The 22390-nt window shown below is 41.9% G+C and overlaps 1 protein-coding gene across 4 annotated transcripts in view; it reads right to left on the bottom strand.

The window, feature by feature from the left end:
• rad51 (RAD51 recombinase) overlaps positions 1–22390 on the bottom strand; it is a 135126-nt gene that overhangs the window by 55698 nt on the left and 57038 nt on the right. For all 4 annotated transcript variants that reach the window (XM_086018233.1, XM_086018236.1, XM_086018235.1 and 1 more), the window contains exons 6-7: positions 20814–20908; positions 8151–8264 (exon numbers count right to left, since the gene is read on the bottom strand). In XM_086018233.1, coding sequence (XP_085874359.1) covers positions 8151–8264; positions 20814–20908 — 209 coding nt within the window. The remainder of the gene's footprint in view (positions 1–8150; positions 8265–20813; positions 20909–22390) is intronic.

The following is a 22390-nucleotide window of genomic DNA, read 5'->3' on the forward strand; positions in this document are numbered from 1 at the left end:
GCGATGAAGAGGTGCGCATCTGCTGCTAACGTCTCTCATTAGGACCCCTTTTAGCTGTCCAACAATATGCCCGACATAAATCAACATAAAGAAAGGACCCATTAACTGCCCAAAAACATGCCTGGTGTAAAACACACAAATTAAACAGTAAACCAATGCCTGTATAAATGAAGCACTAATGAGGAATTTAAAACAGGTAAGATAGCTTTAAACTCACCAAAACGGTTGTTGATCGATTCGATCGCTTTGAAAGTGAGTGTTACGCAAGTTACGCACGGTGTTTGTTTTTGTTCAAAAGAGTTTCCATGTTTAAAAAATATATATATTTTTTAAGAATTTCATTGGCCGTTGAATCATCAGTTTAGCAAGTTTGGTTGTGACTACAAACACAATTGACAGATCGTCCATATGCAGGGGTGGTACTATTTACGCATTTAATTTGTTCATTGGCTGTTCTTGAACTCCTGACACGGGACACATTAGTTTATTGGATCAACTAAGCAATCAATCAAACATAAGGTCCAGCCTATGTTTTAAAATCTTGTGTTTAAAGCCATCAAAGGATGTGCATCTCAGGCTTGTTGCGTACTAACTATATTACTGGAATACTTGTACTGGACCCTTGTCGACGTAATATGATCATTGATGATGGATTATGAAATTGTGTCGGACATTTATGAGGCTGAAATGGTGAGTTCCTTATTTTTTGTGTGTTAGCGATTGTTTGACTTAAATGCTCGCCGAGCCTGCAGATATGATTGTATATTATAATGTTTGGTATCAATAGAATCTGCGGAAACTCAGTTTTCTAAAATCTATATAACATGCCCAGGAATGCTTTGAAGTTGTTCTGTACATAGCGAATTTCCCGCGGGCACAACGCGAAAACCAACCCGTGGGCTGATGGACCTGCAATAACTTGTGAAATGATGTACAGGTAATAATGTGTTAATAATTTCACACATAAGTCGCTCCAGAGTATAAAACGCACTCCTGGCCAAACTATGAAAAAAAACGCGACACAGTCCGGAAAATACGGTAGTTTAATTATGTTTTTATTAATCCAACCGGCTACTGTGCGCCTCAGCCGACGCCAACACAGTACAACAATCACTTGTTTCCAATGTACAACAGCTGTCTTTCTTCTTCGTTCTCCTCTCCTCCTCTCGCTCGCCGTACGATGCATTCATTATCTTCGGAAACATACAACTCAGCTAAACACAAATCCGACCACAACTCAGATAACCCAATTCGTTACAATATGCTGTTGAACATTCAAAGATTTCAATGCCTAAAAAGTGTATATAATTTTATAGACTTTTTAAGTTACTTCATTTTTTCATTATAGTTTTAATATAGTTAGCAATAATTAGGGCAAGAGCAGCGACCGCTGCGAGATCCCTATTGTTTTTGAAGAAATTATTATCTTTTTTTTTTTTTTTTTCTATTTTCTCCGCGTTGTATCGCATTTTTGACCCGAAAACTCACCAAACTTTGCAGTCCCATCGGGCCTGGCGAAAAATTTGATATTTTAAAGTCGCCGTAAACGACACAAACAAAATGGCTCTGTAGCTTCACCTAGAGTAGGAACACAAAATAGAATTCCAGCTCGTTTGACCTAAGCCTACAAAAATTGGCAGGCACGTGTAGCACCCCGAGACGTACAAAAAGTGCATTGCAGCCATAGTCTTAAGTGTACAGGAAGTGAGCCATGAATTTTTGAATGTCCAATTTTGGACCATTTTTGCACGTTTACAGGATGCATACTTTTGCACCCATGTCCCAGAGGATTATTCCAATTGACTTCAAACTTCGGATATATCATTTTAAGAACTGGGGCAACAGCTCAACAGGGAAAGTTTTTTTGAGTTTTCGATAAACTATACGACGGGGGCGGTGCATCAAATTTGGCGTAAATTTTTTCCTTGGCATACAGGAGAAAAACCTTAATAACTCCCCTGCACATGCTTCAAAAAAATCCCAAACTTCACCTGTATGTAAAGACCTGAAGACATCCATATGATAATATTTCATGATACATATAGCGCCACTTAGTGGCGACAAAATTTGTCATTTTTTTACATTTATATTTACTGCACGGAGCCCGTTGAACGAATCAGACTAAAAAATTGTCAGAAAAGTCCCAAGACATTGATCTGGCGCTACGCCGAATATTGTGACTTTTCGGCGAAGGGCGTGGCCTTGACGGTGCCGCAAAATCTGATTATTCAATGTGACAATAAATACAGTTTTAACTTGACTCACATCATCCAAACTTCTCGATATTTTTCATATATTATGATAGCCAAAGGCTGAAGACATCTACTGTATTTTTCGGACTATACGTCGCTCCGGAGTACAAGTCGCACCAGCCATAAAATGCATAATGAAAAACAAAACATATATAAGTCGGCCTGGAGTATAAGTTGCATTTTGGGAGGAAATTAAGTGTGCTCTTAGTACACATCATTTCCACCGAGCTACGATGGTAACATTTAGCTAACATTCACACATGTAGCATACAAGAAAGTTACTGTAAGATAACTTTAAACTCACCAAAACGGTTGTAGATCGATTAAATAAGTCTTTTATTTATCCCCGACCATGTAGAATGTTTCCAAGTCTCCAAAAGTACGTATGTATTCTGTCGTAATTATCTCTTTGTTCTCTTCCCCGCTCTCAGCTCAGTAGTGTGGCTGATGCAAGACCCCGGCCACTACCTTAAAACAGAGAAACAATGCTATCAAAATATCAAAGAGAAAATGCAAGAGTGCAGAGAGGAGGTGGAGAAAAAGTAAACTTACAGTACACTATGAAATTTTATGCGAACAACTGAAATCTTACAATAAAACAGTAAAACTGGCAAGATCTTCCTATTTCTCAAACCTCATTACAGTCAATAAAAACAACCCCAGGGTTCTCTTCTCCACCTTTGAACTTTTAACTAGTTCTGATTTTAATAAGTCCCCACAGAGACCAACAGATGCTCTCTGTGAGGACTTTGCAGACCACTTCAGAAGTAAAATCGATGACATAAGATCCAGTCTTTTAGCCCGTCAAAACACAAGTTTTAATAAACCCGGACAATCATATTTACATGAGGAAACACTGGAAAGTTTTGCCCTGGTTGATGCAAGGACACTTGTTCGAGTTTTCTCCCAGGTAAACCCAACAACCTGCCTTTTGGATCCAATTCCCACATTTCTTTTTAAGACATTTTATGGATTTTTTGAAGAACAAATTTTAAATATAGTCAATTGCTCTCTTCAGACAGGCGTCTGCCTTTAAAACGGCGGTGGTGAAGCCCCTTCTGAAGAAGAGCGGTTCTGACCCGAGCGTTTTTAATAACTACAGACCCGTATCCAACTTACCGTTTTTAAGTAAGATTTTAGAAAAACTGGTTTTCATCCAGTTGAATCATTTTTTAAATACAAATAATATTTTGGAGAAATATCAATCTGGTTTTAGGATGAACCACAGTACGGAGACTGCTCTTTTAAGGATCTTAAATGATATTAGGTGCACTGCAGACGTGAGAAAACTCACAGTCTTGGTGCTACTGGATCTAAGCGCTGCTTTTGATACAGTAGATCACCAAATTTTATTAAATAGACTTAAAAATCTAGTGGGCATCTCTGGTACTGTTTTTGACTGGTTTTATTCCTATCTCACAGACCGATATTTCTTTGTAAGTATGGATACTTGTTCCTCTAAAACTCATGAAATTAAATGTGGGGTTCCTCAAGGTTCGATTTTAGGCCCCTTACTTTTTAATCTTTATATGCTTCCCCTCAGGGATGTCATCAGGGGACACGGCATCAGCTTTCACAGCTATGCTGATGACACGCAGCTGTATATTGCCGTGTCTCCTGATGACACAGGACCCATTGATACCCTTTTAAATTGCATTTTAGATATCAAGTCATGGATGGCAGATAATTTCCTACAGCTCAATCAGGACAAGACTGAGGTTTTAGTTATCGGTCCCGAAGGTCAGAGAGAGAAGCTTTTACCAAAACTACACATTTTTAATCCCTCACACTGTGTGAAGAACCTTGGCGTCATTTTTGACTCTGAGCTCAGTTTTATTCCTCGTATTAAAAATGTAACCAAGATTGGTTTTTATCACCTTAAGAATATCGCCAGAGTCCGCCCGTTTCTCTCTCAGGCTAACACGGAAGTGCTGATGCATGCCTTTATTTCCTGTCGTTTAGATTACTGTAATGCCCTGCTCTCTGGCCTCCCGAAAAAGAGCATTTCACCACTGCAACTACTGCAGAATTCAGCCGCGCGGGTGCTGACGAGAACCAGAGGGCGGGAGCACATTACGCCAGTTTTGAAATTGCTGCATTGGCTCCCTGTGTGTTTCAGGATCGATTTTAAAGTACTTTTATTAGTTTATAAATGTGTTAATGGTCTTGGGCCATCTTATTTATCTGATTTGCTTTTATCATACCAGCCCTCGCGGATCCTGAGGTCCTCTGGCGCCGGCCTTTTATTTATTCCAAGGGTGAGGACCAAAATGCATGGCGAGGCTGCATTCAGCCATTTTGGTCCTCACCTTTGGAATAGCCTGCCAGAGGATGTCAGGTCTGCAGAGACTGTTGATATTTTTAAGAGGAAGCTCAAGACACACCTTTTTAGTTTGGCTTTCAACCTTTAAATAATTTATCTTTTCTTTTGATTGAAGATAATTTTTTTTGTTTTTTTTATTTATTTATTTTTTTAATTATCTATGTTTTGCTTTGAATGTTTTAAAGCACTTTGAGTTGCATTTTTATGGATGAAAAGTGCTATATAAATAAAATGTGATTGATTGATTGATTGATAAGGCAAACACAAATCCACTAATTATACAGTGGATTTGACAAATAAGCCTCCATCAACTGTGTGTGATGCTTTGCTGGAAAAGGGCCAAGAAATGATTGAAAAAGGGCAAAGTAAAATGGAGGCAGCCACACTACATGTAACTATGTAGTATAAGTGAAGCGAGGGCCCTGATAAAGGGTATGAGTCGAAATTGGCCCAGGCCACTCCAGCAAAGGTAACGATTGACTAATTGTATTCAGACGGCATTTCGACAATTGCAGCGGGAGAAAAGCTGATTGAAAAACCTCCGCAACTTTACAAAGAGTAGTTTGTTCCTCATGTGTCATTGTACAAAAGTTTTGAAAAACAGTGGAGTCATTTAGGAGTGTTTGTTATGCAAGCTCAGAATGCAGACGACTGGCACAGTGTGGAAGGAGGAATGGAGTACAGCGACAACACGGGACTGTATAGAACACAATTTTTTGGACAACACAGGTTGGGAGAAAATCCACCTCCATTGACAAAAGAGACAATCGGCTTTGTTAACTTTAACAGCGGATGAGGAGAAGTTGTTGGAAACTGTACCATTAACTTTGTGGTCACAAGGACCTTCAGATGTAGAGGTCTTATAAAGGGAGCGTTACCGGTACAAATTAGGCCCAAAACAGAACACAGGCCCTGTGTGCGTCAATACCCATTGAAAACAGACACACTAGAGGGAATATGACCAGTGTTAGATGATTTACTAAAAGCAGGAGTGATTATAGAATGTAATGATTCTACATGTAATACCCCTATTTTTCCTGTAAAAAAAAGCTCCCCCATCCACTGGTTGGAGGTTGGTACAGGACTTGTAGGCTGTTAATGCAGCAGTCCTACAACGTGCGCCATGTGTGCCTGATCCACATACACTTGAATAATTTGAGGCCAGATGCTGCTGTTTTTACTGTGGTGGACATTAGTAATGCATTTTTCTCCGTCCCGGTAGCAGAGGATAGTCAATTCTGGTTTGCATTCACTTTTGGAGGAAAAAGGTATACTTTTACTATTACCACTGGACCCGCAGGGATATTGTGAAAGTCCAACCATTTACTCTCAAGTAATGTCAGCTAGCATGGCTAAATTTAACCCTCCGGGGGGGGAGTCAATTTATAGTCTGCGGATGATGTACTGGTGGCATCAACTGATTTGGAATCTTGTAAACAGGATACTGTTGCATTGCTTCATCATCTGGCCAATGAGGGTCAGCAACGGTAAGCAAAAACAAATTGCAATTGTGTAAACGGCAGGTTAAGTATTTAGGACATAATTTGAGCATGGGAGGCAAAACTATTTTAGAAGACAGAAAAATAACTGTTGAAAACACCAAAACCTCAAACAAAAAAGCAAATGATGTCCTTTTTGGGGATCACGAATTACTGCAGAGGATGGATTCCAAATTACGCCGAAATTATTGCTCCTCTATCAAAAATGATGTATGAAAAAGATTTGAAAATGCCATCATTGTTGGATTGGACAACAGAGGCAGAGAGTGCTTTCTGTGAAATTAAATAAATGCTTGTATCAAGTACAACACTAGCTTTACCTGATTATTCAAAGCGATTTATACAAATGGTGGATTGTAAAGGAGAGTACATGACATCAGTGCTCTCGCAAAGGTATGGAAATAAATTGAGGCCACTATCTTATTTCTCATCTAAACTTGATAGTGTGGCTTGTGCACTTCCTCATTGTGTAAGAACTGTTGTTGCAGCGTCTGTTGCTGTAGAGTGCAGCTCTGCTATAGCCCTTTTTCATCCGTTGACGTCAAAAGTACCCCATGCTGTTGCGGCTCTACTGCTGCAAACGAATATGACATTTTTGTCCCCGGCGAGACATTTGTCATGTATGGCGATTTTACTGTCTCAACCACACCTCACTTTACAGAGGTGTACGACCTTAAACCCAGCTACACTGTTGCCACTTCCTGAGGATGGTGAATATCATGATTGTCAGGAATTATCAGGAAACAGCAAAATGTTGATTAGATTTGAAAGATCAACCTCTGCAAAAGGGGGTTGTCCTCTCTGTGGATGGTTCATCTAAGAAAAATGATTATGGGAAAGCGCAAACAGGATATGCCGTGGTAACCATTGAACAAGTGCTAACGGCTGGGTCTCTACCGTCACATTTTTCCGCCCAAGCAGCTGAATTGGTGGCTTTGACAGAAGCATGCAAGTTGATGAAGGGACAAGATGTCACGATTTATACTGATAGTCAATATGCATTTTCTACATGTCACATTTTTGCACAATATTGGCGCAACAGAGGAATGGTAACCTTGACAGGGAAGCCTGTGACACATGGTGACTTATTACATCAATTATTGGAGGCTGTTCAGCTACCACGACAAATCGCAATTTGTAAATGTGCTGCGCACACAGCGGGTACTGATGATGTTGCATTAGGAAACGCCTTTGCCGATAAAACAGCAAGGGAGGGCTGCTGTTAAGCCTTTTTTGGGATTAACTGATGACCTGCCTTATGAAACTGTTTTATCTAATACGGTGTTGGTGGACATGCAACAGCAAAGCCCCCCTTCGGAGGTGACCGGGTGGTTAGGTAAAGGGGCCTTTCTACAAGGGGATGTTTATGTTAGCACCAAGGGGCAAGCCAATACTACCAAAAGGTTTGTTCCGGTGGGCGGCTATTTTAAGTCATGGTAAATCACATATCTCAACGGGTGGAATGGTAAAACTAGTACAACGACATTTCACCACTTATGGATTCAATTTGTTTTCAAAACTTTTTTGCAGGGCTTGCTTGATTTGCGCTCGGCATATCTCACAGGGTAATTTGCGACCAAGGAGAGGCCAGTTTCCAAAACCAACATATCCTTTTCAAAGACTACACATGGACTATATTGAGTTGAGCACAAGTGAAGGAAAACAATATTGTTTGGTCATAATAGATGCTTTTTCAAAATGGGTAGAAATATTCGCAACTAAGAAACCAGTTGCTATGACTGTAGCGAAAGCACTGTGTAAAGACATTATTCCAAGATATGGTATTCCAGAAACCATATATAGTGATAATGGAACACATTTCGTGAATAAATTGATCGAGAAAATAGGACAAATGTTTCAAATAAATTTGAAACATCATTGTTCCCATCATCCACAAAGCGCAGGCCTTGTGGAAAGAATGAATCGAACTGTACAATTGTATTGTAATCAAGCTGTTGAAGTTATTAGCCTTGGTATGTTTTGGGTAAAAATCAATTAAAAAAATAATTAAAAAAAGCTGGAATGAAAGGTAAACGAAATAAATAAATAAATCACAATTTAATTATCCAAACTGACCTGGACTCAGCCATCATGGCAGAAGCCTGATACAGCAGCTGCGTCTGATGATCCGTGTTAAAAGCTCGAGCGTAGGCCACGTTGTCCAGAACATCACTGCCCACCAGCCCATATCTAGTGACAGAAAACATAACTGGCTAAATGTCTCCTTTTGATTTGACAATTTATCAATACTACAATGTTGTTATTAATTCTAAGAATACATGTACTTCAGAGATATATTATGGATTTATTTCCTATTTATTACAACAAAAGTAACAGCTTTGGTTGTGAATTATTGAATTTGTCGCAGAGTTCTTGCTCCATGGCTAGGTGTGCCATTGATTTCAGTCATGAAAGGGAAAACATAGTCATTAAAATGCATCTCAGAGTCAATCACACTTCTAGAATACAAAAATGCCAACACCTATCATTACTTCTGAGGAACATTCTGGTTATTTTATCAAGAACATTTTTATTTTGTTGGGAACATTTGCATCTCAGCCAACAGAGAAACGGGTGACCAGAAAGACTGAACAACACATATTTTCGATATGAAGCTTTGTATTCACAAATTATGTGTGTATAAGGAAGACTGTTGGGCCTCTATCTGCACGGACGAGAGCAAATTCACACGCACATGTGACAGGTGTGACAAGAGTCTGCAAATGTTGTAGATGACATTATCTGGGAGCACGTTTAGGACATAATGTCTTGCTTGTTCCATCAACCGCTATTACGTACTGTTTGTACTGAATTGTAACTTGTCCTAAACGGCCTACTCCGTGGTTTACTGAGGAAACCCGCTCACTTAAACAATCATGTAGGAAGCTAGAGCGCAAATGGCGTGCGATTAAACTTGGTCTTCTATCAGGCATGGTGTGATAGCTTACTAATATACAAAGAAGCACTCGCCTTAGCCAAAACGAATTACTTTTCCAGATCAATTGTTCTGAATAAAAACAATCCTAAATATTTATTTGATACAGTGGCAAAGCTAACGCAACAGCTGCCGACCTCCAATCGCTCCTCCCATTCAGTCCATGACTTCATGCAATTCTTTACGCAGAAGATTGAGTGCATTCGAGACGAGATTAAGGACACCGCTCCTAAAACCCTGTTGAATTCCACGAATACTGATGCGAGCAGGGGTATTATGGCTGATAACTGTCTGACAACCCTCTCTCTTTTTAAAATAGTATCTCTTGAAAGCCTAACAAAATTAGTTGGTGCGGCAAAACAGACAACTTGCGTGCTCGACCCGCTTCCTCGTAAACTCATCAAAGAATTGTTTACAACCCTAGGACCCTCAGTCTTAAATATCATTAACTTATTACTCACCTCGGGCACTGTAGCAGCATCTTTTAAGACCGCTGTTATACGACCTGCTTAAGCGGCCAAATCTTCATCCAGAGAATCTCAGTAATAGAGGTGGGCAATATATATTGTTATCGATATCATCGTGAATCTTGCGTTCACGATGTGTAATTTTACATTATCGAGTCAGTCGACGGCCGCAAAGTATGAGGAAATGCTGACAAATCAGTGTGCATTGACGGCAGAGGAGGAGGAAATGATAATCATTCGCCGAATCAGCGGGCCGAACCCGGTCACGTGACACTGTCCGCACTCTAGCTGAGCTGTGTTTCCTCCTCATTCCGTGGAGGAGTTACTAGCGGGGCTTCTCAGCGAGGCGTGAGTGCGCGTCGTCTGTAGTATGTAAATGGTTTGGAGTTGACTAATGCCAGTGGGAATAACATTGTTCGATGTGCCAAAACAGCCACTGTAAAGAGCAACTCTGTTGCACCACGAGCCATATGGATTACGAGGAAAACTTGGCGACCGTGCTAGCACGCTAAACAAAAGCTTAAACACACACACTCAGAAAACAGTCGCCGAGTTGAACCAACAAATATAAACGCACGCACGCACTCACGCGCACACACACTCAATACTTTAGCGAGCAAGTCAAACGTGACATCCGGGATGTTCGGTTAACGTTCAGTTTACACGCTAGTCCGCATCAACTAGCCTGTATTCCAAAGACATGTTACACACACTACTTATTAGTGTGACACCAGGATACACCCAAACATGAATACGTCACAAGTCTACATATCACAGCGATGAATGAGTGGGAAAATGCACTTTTCGGTAAATTGCAGTTTTGTTATTCAACTTTATTCTGAATACGTTGGCCAATGTATGAGAATGGGTGTTGCCATGACGTCTTTTTTTTCCTCTCACTGGGTGACACTTTGTCACACGTCACATATCAAATACATTTTTTCTCATTCTGATTGCTGTAGTTCACACCTTTTTCTCATTCTGATTGCTCTAGTAGTTGGCAGTGGTACACCAGTACTTACTGCAGCTCAAAATGTCTCAGCATTATGGAATAACACACACATACATTTAAATGACATAAATATTCCCCAAAATCAATGTCTATATATAATTTTTTGTACTTTATTGTTAAATATTGTCGTAGAATATCATTATGTTTTGTAGTAGCTGTATTTAGCAATTTAAAAGAGATGTTCACAAACACTGTCTATCCACAATTGGTCTGTGAAGCAAGTGCAGATTTAAAATATTTTTTGTAGAATATCGTCAAATTATCGTTATCGAGTTTTTGGAAAAAAAATGGAGATTTTTTTGCCCATATTGCCCACCCCTACTCAGTAATTATAGGCCGGTTTCAAATCTTCCGTTTATTGCGAAAATTCTCGAAAAGGTTATAGCGCAACAGCTGAGTGACTATATGGCCGCTAATAATCGATTTGAAATTCTTCAGTCAGGATTTAAAGCCCATCACTCTACTGAGACGGCTCTTGCTAAAGTGACTAATGATCTTCTCCTAGCTATGGACTCTGACACCTCATCAATACTACTCTTACTTGACCTTAGTGCTGCTTTTGACACCGTAGATCATAACATACTCTTAGAACGCCTTGAAGGATGTGTTGGTATCTCAGGCTCAGCACTTTCTTGGTTTAATTGTTACCTCTCAGAAAGGACGCACTGTGTATTTCATGGCAATGCGACTTCTGAGTTTTGTAAAGTTACATGTGGAGTCCCGCAGGGATCCATACTGTTTAGCATCCACATGTTTCCGCTTGGTGATATTATACGTAAATATAACATTAGTGTTCTATTTATTATATATGACGCTCGAGATAACAAACCTGGCTAATTCCGGTTCCGGCGCCGCGCGAGTGGCAGCCCGCTACGGTAGCTCCGGCTCATCGGTGAGCCTTTTCGTGTGTTTTTGTTCCTTAATATTACTCTACCTCATACCTTTTTCATATAGTTGATAGTCGTAACTTGCGTAGCAATGGACACCCAAACTGCGGTATTCTTGCTGCTGCTGATTGCTATTTTTTGCGCGATCGTGTCCGGCGACTTGGCTCGGAGCCGCGCCCCCATTGTTTACAGCCGGAATCAGCTGTTAGCACTCCGTGCTAACCCTGCGCCGGCTCCCGGGGCGAGACCCGATATCCCCCGTGAGCTGAGGAGGAAGAGACGGGGATCTCGTGCGGGGGTTAAACGCCGGGAAAGGAGGAGACAATACCATCCCGTCCTCCCATCTGTTATCATGGGGAATCGCTCCCCAACAAGATGGATGAGCTAGCGGCGCTTACCCGGCATGAGAAGGACTTCCGGGAGGCTAGCCTGATGCTATTCACTGGGTCGTGGCTAACAGCGCTAACGCCGAACGCGGTCGTAGAATTGGAGGGCTTCCAAATCATACGCGCGGACAGGACGCTGGAGAGTGGAAAGAGGAAAGGAGGAGGGCTGGCTGTGTTTGTGAACGATAGATGGTGTAATCCTGGGCACATCACGATTAAGGAGCAGCTTTGCAGCAGGGATATTGAGCAGCTAGCTGTTGGCATGAGGCCATTCTACATCCCGCAAGAGTTTAGTCATGTGATCGCGGTGACCGTCTACGTCCCACCAGCTGCCAGCAGCGACACAGCCTGTGATGTCTTGACTGCAGCAGTGAGCAGGCTACAAACACAGCACCCAAATGCCCTGGTACTCATCTCTGGTGACTTCAATCATGCCTCCCCTTCCTCCTCTCTGCCTTCATTCACACAGTATGTCACCTGCCACACCAGAGACAATAAAACACTGGACCTTTTCTATGCCAACACCAAGGAGGCATACACATCACTGCCCCTCCCCCCGCTGGGCACAGCTGATCACAACCTGGTGGCTCTCCAGTCTGTGTACAAACCTCTGGTCCGCAGGCAGCCAGCTGTGACCCGCACGGTTCAGAGATGGTCTGGAGAGGCCGAGGAGGCCTTAAAGGACTGCTTCAGCACAACTGTGTGGGAAGTATTCAGCGATGCTCACGGGGAAGACATTAGTAGTCTAACGGACACTGTTACAGACTATATACATTTTTACATGGAGAACACCATACCCACCAGGACAGTAAGGTGTTTCTCCAACAACAAACCCTGGATCACACCAGACATAAAAGCTCTCCTGAAGGAGAAGAGGTGGGCTTTTGCGTCAGGCAACATAGAGGAGCGGAAGACTGTGCAGCGCCAGCTGAGGAGGAGGATCAGAGAGGGGAAAAGGTCCTACAGGAAGAGGATGGAGGAGCAACTGCTGCAGAATAACGCCAGGGGAGTCTGGAGGGGCCTGAAGACCATCTCAGGCCACGGACAACCCAAGACCCGGACTGGGGGAAACCTGCAGTGGGCAAATGAGCTGAATCTCTTTTTCAATAGGTTCGATCAGATGCCTGCCTCCACTCAGTCTCTCCTGCTGCAGCCTCAACCTACTCCTCCTGCTGGGCGTGTCACCCCCTCCCCCCTTTTCTCCACAGTCTCCAGCTCCCAGCTACACCAGATAGCCACCACTCCCTCCTGCCCAGCCTTGGCCTTCACAACATCTCAGGTGAGGAACCAGCTGAAGAAGATGAAGGCAGCGGGTCCAGATGGCATCAGCCCCCAGCTCCTCAAATCCTGCGCAGACCAGCTGTGGAATTGTCCAGCACATGTTCAACCTGAGCCTGAAGCTGGGCAGGGTCCCCCAGCTATGGAAAACATCCTGCCTGGTCCCGGTGCCAAAGACCCCCCACCCGAAGGAGCTCAACAGCTTCAGACCAGTGGGGCTGACGTCTCACCTGATGAAGACCCTGGAGAGACTGGTCCTTGTCCACCTGCGCCCCCTGGTGAGCTCCTCAATGGACCCACTCCAGTTCGCATATCAGCCTGGCATCAGTGTGGATGATGCCATCATCTACCTCCTCCACACTTCACTCTCCCACCTGGAGAAGGCGGGGAGCATTGTGAGGATCATGTTCTTTGATTTCTCCAGTGCTTTCAACACCATCCAGCCCACCCTACTGGGAGACAAGCTGGAGCGGGCGGGGGTGGCCCACCACCTCACCACATGGATCCAGGACTACCTCACAAACCGGCCACAGTATGTGAGGACACAGGACTGTGTGTCTGACGTGCTCCTCTGTAGCACGGGGGCCCTAGAGGGAACTGTCTTGGCTCCCTTCCTGTTCACCCTCTACACCTCGGACTTCAACTACAACACCCCTACCTGTCACCTGCAGAAGTTCTCTGACGACTCTGCGATTGTCGGCCTCATCACAGGCGGAGATGATCGGGAGTACAGAGAACTTAGGGTTTTGTGGACTGGTGCCAGCAGAACCGCCTCCTGATCAATGCGGGGAAATCCAAAGAAATGGTGGTGGATTTCGGTAGGCGCCAGCACTCTTCACCTGCACCAGTGAATATCCGGGGAACAGATGTTGAGAGAGTCTCAACTTACAAGTACCTGGGTGTTCATCTGAACAATAAACTGGACTGGTGCGACAACACAGACGCCCTCTATAGGAAGAGTCAGAGCAGACGCTTACTACTCAGGAGACTGAGGTCTTTTGGGGTTCAGGGGGCACTCCTCAGGAACTTTTATGACTCGGTGGGTGCATCGGTCATCTTCCAGGGAGTGGTCACCTGGGCAGGCGGCGTCTCGGCCCGGGACAAGAAGCGGCTGGACAAACTGGTCAGGAGGGCCGGCTCTGTCCTGGGCTGCTCCCTGGACTCTGTGGACTCGGTGGGGGACAGGAGGATGTTGGCCAAGCTGTCATCAATGCTGGGCAACCCGGACCACCCCCTCCAGGGCACCCTAACAGCACTCCACAGCACCTTCAGTGACAGACTGTTACACCCTCGCTGTGCAAAGGAGAGATTCTGCCGTTCCTTCTTGCCTGCTGCTGTCAGACTCTTTAACAAGAACATTGTGTAGTCTCTACAAACTGGCGGACATTAGTGCAATTGTGCAGTCCTGCACCTGAGCTCATATCGTGCAATACCCAATATTCCTCACTACTGTAATACCGTGCAATACTCAACATTCCCCACTACTGTTAGTCTAGTTTTATTTTCATCCAATGCTGTTCCTTACATTTCACTACAGCACTGCAGCACTGTCACTTACTTAGAGTATTTTTCCTCTGTACTATGTACAGGCCAAAATGAGTGTTGCTCATACTTTTTATGTAGATGTATGTTGGTGTGTATATACATGTGTATATACACATGTTACTGCTTATATTTACATAGGTTTGATCCTGAATGTTTGCCGTCAATGTTATACACTAATGGCTACATTATGCCGCCGTCCCTGTGTGACCTATATCTTTGCTGCTGTAACAATGAAAATTTCCCCACTGTGGGAACAATAAAGGCATTCTTATCTTATCTTATCTTAATTGCTGTGATTTAGAGGCGTGCTTGCCGAGATTAAACAATGGATGTCTCTCAATGTTTTGCTTTTGAACTCCGATAAAACCGAGGTGTTGATTATTGGCCCTGCTCGTCATCGGCACCTATTTAAGAACACCACTCTGAGGCTCGATAAATGTACTATTACCCAAAGTGATTCAACAAAAAATCTTGGTGTTATATTTGACCCAACTCTGTCTTTTCAAATGCACATTAAGAACATTACTAGAATTGCATTTTTCCATCTTCGTAATATTGCTCAAATTCGTCCAATTCTGTCGAATATTATGCAGAAATTTTAATCCACGCGTTTGTTACGTCTCGCCTCGATTATTGTAACGTTTTGCTCTCTGGTCTTCCCATGTCTAGTATTAAAAGTCTGCAGTTAGTCCAAAATGCTGCAGCAAGACTCTTGACAAGGACGAGAAAGTTCGATACTATTACTCAGATATTAGCGAATTTGCATTGGCTCCCAGTCCACTTGAGATGTGATTTCAAGGTTTTGCAACTTACCAACAAAATACTGCACGGCTTAGCACCTTCCTTTCTCGACTTAGTGATACCATATGTTCCGAAACCTTCAGTCACAAAATGCCGGCCTTTTAGTGATCCCGAGAGCCAAAAAGAAGTTTGCAGGCTCTAAAGCGTTTTCTATTCGGGCACCGATGCTTTGGAATGCCCTACTTGTGGATATTAGAGGCACTACCTCAATAAAAATGTTTAAAACACGACTTAAGACGTATTCGTATGATTCTGCATTTAGTTGAACTGTTTGTTTTGGCCTCTTTACTGCCGCTTCTATTCTTTTTCTGCCCCCTTTTCCCAAGCTTGGGAATTAGGTGATGACGACCGAATTGGAGGTTGCTGTTTCGATCCAACAGCAACTGACTGCTACAAGATCGGAGGCGGACCACATCCTCAGAGGCGCTGCTATGAAGATTTCTACATTGACCATTGGGCCCCTAGGGGCTCACTTCACCAATGTTATCTTCCTGCAGCACTTCATTTGATTAACTTTCACATCACTTCAACAAACACTGTATAGTACTATAATGTGTGTTCAATGTTGCCCACTCAGCATCCATTGTAGCCTGATCATCCTGGAAGGGGGATTCCCCCATCTGTGGTTCCTCTCAAGGTTTCTCACTTTTTCTTAAGATCAGGGGATTTTGTGTAAATGAGCTGGTGCATATGTGAAGCCCTTTGAGACTTTCCTGTGATTAAGGGCTATATAAATAATAATTTGACTTTGATGTAAAAATTGGAATGATATGGCAGCTAAAGGGTTGAGTTCCACAAACTGCACTCCGCTGACTGGTTGTTCACACTGCGCAAAAACAGCGATAGAATAGCAAGGGAACACGTTTTTTTTTTTCTCCAAACAAAATTGATTTTCTTATAATAATGTCGATGTGTTTTGGCGAGCTATTATTATTAAAGTTTTACAGAGATATGTTAAGAAATTCAGAAGTTTTAGTGTTTTACTCGAATATGAAGGTGCTTTTTTGAGCAAATATGACGCAAAAGCGTTAATGCCATTTTCCACCACACAAAATGTTCAATTTGATACGACTTTCCAAATTTTTGCTGTATTATACTCAGGTTGAAGTGGTCTTTCCAACCAGACTTTATCCATACCGCTTATCCTCACAAGGGTCACGATTTTTGGAAATCCTGTTATATTGCTAATGTAAGGTACTGATGTAAAATGGGAGAGACACATAAGCTTTTCAAATACCGAAGTACAAGTGTGCGGTATAAACGGTATTTTCAATAGTAAGTATGAATTTACCTGAATGTAGAAATTAGAACCCTACTGGTGAATCGTGATTGATTACGTCTTTGTATCCCCCTCCATGCTCACTACCCAGGGTGACAGAAATGCCCATAGTTTGGCCAACCCCAAGAGAAAATTGAAAAAGGCCTCAGTGAAATACAGTATGCATGTTAACAATATCTACATAATTTTTTTTGTTCTTGAAGTGGTGAGTAATTGATTTTGACAAGATTTGGACTAATTTGTATAACAGAAAACAGCCTGTTGCAGAGTCACTAAACTTTATGTCCTTTCTAACTAACCATGTGGAGCATGTCAGAGTTGATGTCCTCAGCTCAGGAGCTCAGACTTTCCAGTACTGGCTCCCCCCTAAGAATGTGTCAGCTCCCCTATGCCCTTTACATCAGTGTTTTTCAAACTCTGCACCGTGGCACACTGTCCCTGTGTCAGAAATGAAATCGGTCACCAGCCACTAGGGGTGGGCGGATCGTTCCAAATATCGATATTATCGATACTAAGCAAGTACTTGGTTCGGATCGATACTATTGTCCTGGGATCGATACTTCGCTCAAAGCGCCACCCCCCCCCCCTCGCCCAGCGCCTCCTGCTACTCTCTGCCTGAGTGAGTGACTCAGGCACACTTTTAGCCCCTCCCTGGTAGAGAGGGCGGCGGGAGAGTGAGAGAGCAGCCGGAACCTAAAGCAATGACAGAGCCAAACAAGAAGCGGAGCACGGTGTGGACTTTTTTTTTTTTTTTTTAACAACAACAGAAAAAGACAGTGCCAAATGTGATTTGTGTAATAAAGTGCTCCGCTACTGTGGTAACACCACAAATTTACACAAACATATGAAAAAAGCTCACCCTACAGAGAGCAACGAGCTGCAGGCGAAGAAGTTGAGGGAGGAGGAGGGGGGGAGATCCCCAAGCCAGAACACCCCCGCCGACGCAGAAACAATGTACTCTGGCAGAGGCTTTTCAGCCCAAAAAAATCAACAGTAGTTGTTGTAGTAGAAGTATTTTATTTTTTATAGTGTTAAAGGTTTTACATTGTATTGTTTACACTATTTGTACTTCCTGACTTTATTTTCAAAAAATTGTGCAATGGAAGGTATAGGTGCAAGGCGCGTCATCGCTGACGTCGCTACCGGGTAGCCGCCATGCTTTGGGCGTGCTGGAGGCGACGTGACCACTGTTGTTACATGCAAGACAAACTCGCCATTTCTCGCTTGATTTAGACGGCCGAAATATATAAACATGGTGAACCGTTGGTGTGTTAGGTCACGATCGCGAAGGAAGAAAATATAACAACGGACTGAGTTTTATAAGTTTCCCACTTGGCGAAAGATCAAAGTTAGGTAAACTTAGCAGCAGATTGGCACATTTGGAGTCCGTAAATCCAAAACGCAAACAATGGCTTTGTCCACTCTCTGTAAGCTAGCCGAAGAGATTGTCCGCTTATGCTTTTTCAACAGGCTCCGCTGAGACGTGTGCGCAGGGACACAACAAATAGCAAGCACCAACATGAAAATGAACTATTAAAAAAACAAACACGTTTTTTATTATTCATTGTCGTGTTTCTTCAATGGTTACTCAAAGATTTCCAGCTGGTTACAATACAACCCTCATTTTGGGGGAAAAAAATAATAAATGGGATTTTAAAAGGGAGTTTGTACAATACTCCATGAGTGTTCACCATTAGGTCTCAAAGGTCACATCACATATTGATGGGCACTACCTGGTTTATACTACAATTCTTCCTAAAATGAGGGTTATACTGTAACCATGATCTGACACATTTGTAGGTTGTTTAACCTTATTTATTTAACCTTAATTATTTTGCCTGACCCTGTATATGAAATGAAAAAAATGAAATTCATGGATCATCTGTAGTTCCTTAAACCGCAGCCTTCGTGATAATCAAATTTTCTCAAATCGCTTTTATATTGCAAATGCAATTAATCATTCAGCCCAATTGCCTACCAAGTTCACTCTCAAAATTGGAGGGGAAAAAATTCAGAGCATAACAAAAATATGAAGTTCAACACAGGACGTTTCAACACAGTTTTTGTTGATGGCATGTAATGGCAACCCCACAAAAAAGCAAAACAAAAAAAAACCCCAAAAAACAGCAACGCCAGCACAAATGCACAGCAAAACTATCATATCTTGTGAGCTCATATGCTGGTCTTTGCTGGGAGGTTTTCTGCAGGGTCATTCTGCCTCATGTTTGGCATCATTTGAGCAAGGCTTCACATCATCAGCGGTATTTCATTTCCCTCTATGCAAACATCAACCACGAATTTTCCAAAGGGGACTGAATTTAGCAAGCACAAGTTTCTCTCCAATCTCAGGCAAAAAAGTAGACAGTTGTTCCTAAAATTTATGAAGCATTTGTTTCAACTTGGAAGTTTGAAGACTGCATAAGCTAAAAAAACATACAAAGAATGAGAGTTTGTCAAAATCTGCAAGAGAGCTTGGGAGTGAGGGGACGGGATGTTATTGCTTGCATATATAATCAGTAGATATAATTAATAGATGTGTGTGTGCCCAATTACATATCATTTTCACAATACGTTACATGTGATAAGAATTGAAACACATGTTAGGTCTATTTACTACATGTGAGAAAGAATGTAATGTGTTTGAGGAACATAAATTGGATTTAATTAAAATGAATGTAAAGTCTAGCGGGTGAAATGAAGACAGATCCGGGGGGTGAAGCTGCATGGGACAAACCTGCACGCTCACACGATCGCACGCACGAGGTAATGCTCCATTGCATGCGTGCCGGAAAGCGATAAGGTGATGCTGCGTGCATTCTGGGATTTTTGAGAATATAGGGGTAAGGTAAACTAGGTAAAGGCAATTATGAGGGATGAGTAATGCCAGAATAATTCAATGAGATTACGCAAATTGAATTTGATGCTGCAACATACGTGCTTTACAGTGTGATTACCCATGACCTCATTTGGAAGCTTCTAGAAATACAGAGACTATAAAACACAGTGCCCCTAAAAATACAGCGCTCTTTTTAATCCCTGGACACAAACGAGCAATTTGTGAGGATGTTAGGCCGAAGAAGAATTTGAGCCGTTTTGTCTTTGGTGCGAGGTACATAGCAAAAAGGGATTCATCTTCACTTGGAAATGTCACGCTGAAAAGCTGACTATGCAGACACAGAAAAGGAGATTCTTTGGGAAAAAAATTTGTTTTTGCATGTTTTGTCAAATACACACAAACTGAAACACACAGACGCACGCACTCACACACACAGTTTATATGAGTTCATAGGCTACTTTGTTGTTCTGCCTGCGGAGCCTGTTAAAAAAAGTACAGGGGCTGAAATGTTGTGCTTCTACTTGAGTCATATTATTCTGAAGTAACAGTACTTTTACTTGAGTAAAATTTTTGGCTTCTCTACCCAGCTCTGCTCATATTAATTTTTTATTATTATTTTGACTATTGTAATATTTTCATTTTGCAATTGTTTGGGATTATTGACTATTACACATCGTGTGTGTGATCGACTTTGATCTATGATTATTGGTTGAATTATTACATTTTCATTAAATTTGGTAAAACTATAGATTAAATTTCCTTTTGTCATTTTTATTTTAACCATTCAACCTCTTCAATGAATGAACGACTGCACCCATAACGGGTTTTGTCATTAACGAAATTGAATAGTTACTTCGGTTTAATAATACAATAAACAAATCCGTATGCTCCTGACAAGGGTAGCAATTTTTTTTAAGGTCTGTAACAAGTTGCAAACGATTCTTAGAGATAGAGCTGCTATAAAAACGGAGTGGTGGAATTATTCGCCTTGATTCTATTTGGTTACTCATCAGGGATAATAAGCGACGTAAGGCTCCGTAAAACTAAAGGCAGTGAGTCACCAAAACAATTTTATCTTGACACCAACTTAACATTCCCATCCCCTTGCGTGACCGCGTGAGAGCGAGTGAGGCTTTACCCTTTAAACGGAGCATCGGCCAGGATTTATCCCGATTGTCCTGCGGTAAACATAATCTGACAGTATGTATTGTATGTATGTATTTATTTACTTCCCTTTATATCAAGGGATGTAAATTACTCAAGGACTCGTTTCACCCCTAGTTGTCATTGTGGTAAAATATCTCCCGACTCACCTTTCGGCAACTGCCAGGAGTCTCTCTGGTCTGAAGGTTCCCTCTGTGTCGATGTACATGGCTTTACCCTCTCCACCACCTTGATCCATAGGCAGCTGTGGGATGGAAAAACGAAACTACGATTGTGAATGTTTTACTGACTTGTTTGCTACTTTGTAGATTAGAAATGTGAATTGGTGAGTTATGTGCAAATAAAAGAAGAAAAAAAAAGACGCTCAAAGTGCTTCCCCTTCTAGCGGAGGCATCTTGCTTTATTTTGTAACTTTTGCTTTTGTATTGTATTGTATAATATGGCCATTTAAGAACGCAATATAAGGCAGAATACATTCTTATTTTATACGTGGTGTATAAAATATATAAAATAAGGTATCCTGCCAGACATTTCTGAAGTGAATGTTTTCTTAAAATTATTTAATGAGCAAAAGTGTTTTTATAAACTAAATGAAGACAAGGTTTTATTTTATTTATTTTTTTTCATAATGAAAAAGACCTTGAAGTGCAGCGCATTACAAAATAATCTCCACAATATTGAAAAAGAAGTTAAAAAATACGTAAGCAGAGGAGCAGCGGTACTAGCCAGGCACTTGTTGCTAATGATAACAGCTGCTAGCCACTAGCGCCGGAGTCTTGTGCCGTATCATACAATGACAGCGTAATTAACTAGCTTTTTTTTAGCGTCCTAAATTAGCGACTGAATATGACTTTGGGATTGCGTTGTGTTGATTTAGGTGGAAAGCTGAGACGTCGAAAACGGAAGTCAAATTAGCTGTTATGCCACCACGCAGGTTAACTTCAAAGTAAAAGTCTACTTTAAAGCTTTATTTTGAAGTTAGCCTTTGCGGAGGTGGTGCGTTCGTTGAGTATGTTTGCAAAGCGCTCCCATATGCGACTTATGTGAGCCATGAGGGTTTTCAACTTTCTCTGCTGCTATTACAGTTAATGCCGAATTACGTTGACTTAATGTGAACGCGCACAATTTGTTTTCACCAACCATTCTGCGGATCGTGCCCGACCCAAACCGGGATGCTTGATCCGTATGGATCACAGATAAAGATCCGTTGCACCACAGGTACGCAAAGGCGCGTTGTGACTCACATGACGTTACACATCGGTGATTTCTGTTGGGCATGCGTACCAGTTATGTGCACCCCTGTACATATACATATACATATACATATACATGCATATATAAACATACATACATATATATATACACATATATACATACATATATAGTAGGGATGGGAATTTCGACTAATTTGCCCGCCGACTAGTCTCAAATTTTATTTGCGACTAGTCGACTAGTCTATAAGCAAGAAAACTTGAAATTTAAGACACATTGAATTCAAACTTTAAAATGCAAATGTTTTGTGTATTTACAGTAGGGGCTATTTTAGCCCAAACATTAAGGACAGTTTATTACTTTAAATTGTATTGATGTAACAAGAACTGACTGAATTTAAGTGAACAATTGAAAGAAAAATACATTTCAGATACATTTGCCAATGCAATGCATGGCATTTATTATGAATAATGTAATGAATAATGGTACTGATTCCCGGTCCAGCAGGGTCTCA

This window comes from Filicampus tigris, chromosome 20 (genome assembly GCF_054856515.1).
Source record: "Filicampus tigris isolate MCC_2025a chromosome 20, RoL_Ftig_1.0, whole genome shotgun sequence".
NCBI classification, from domain to species: domain Eukaryota; kingdom Metazoa; phylum Chordata; class Actinopteri; order Syngnathiformes; family Syngnathidae; genus Filicampus; species Filicampus tigris.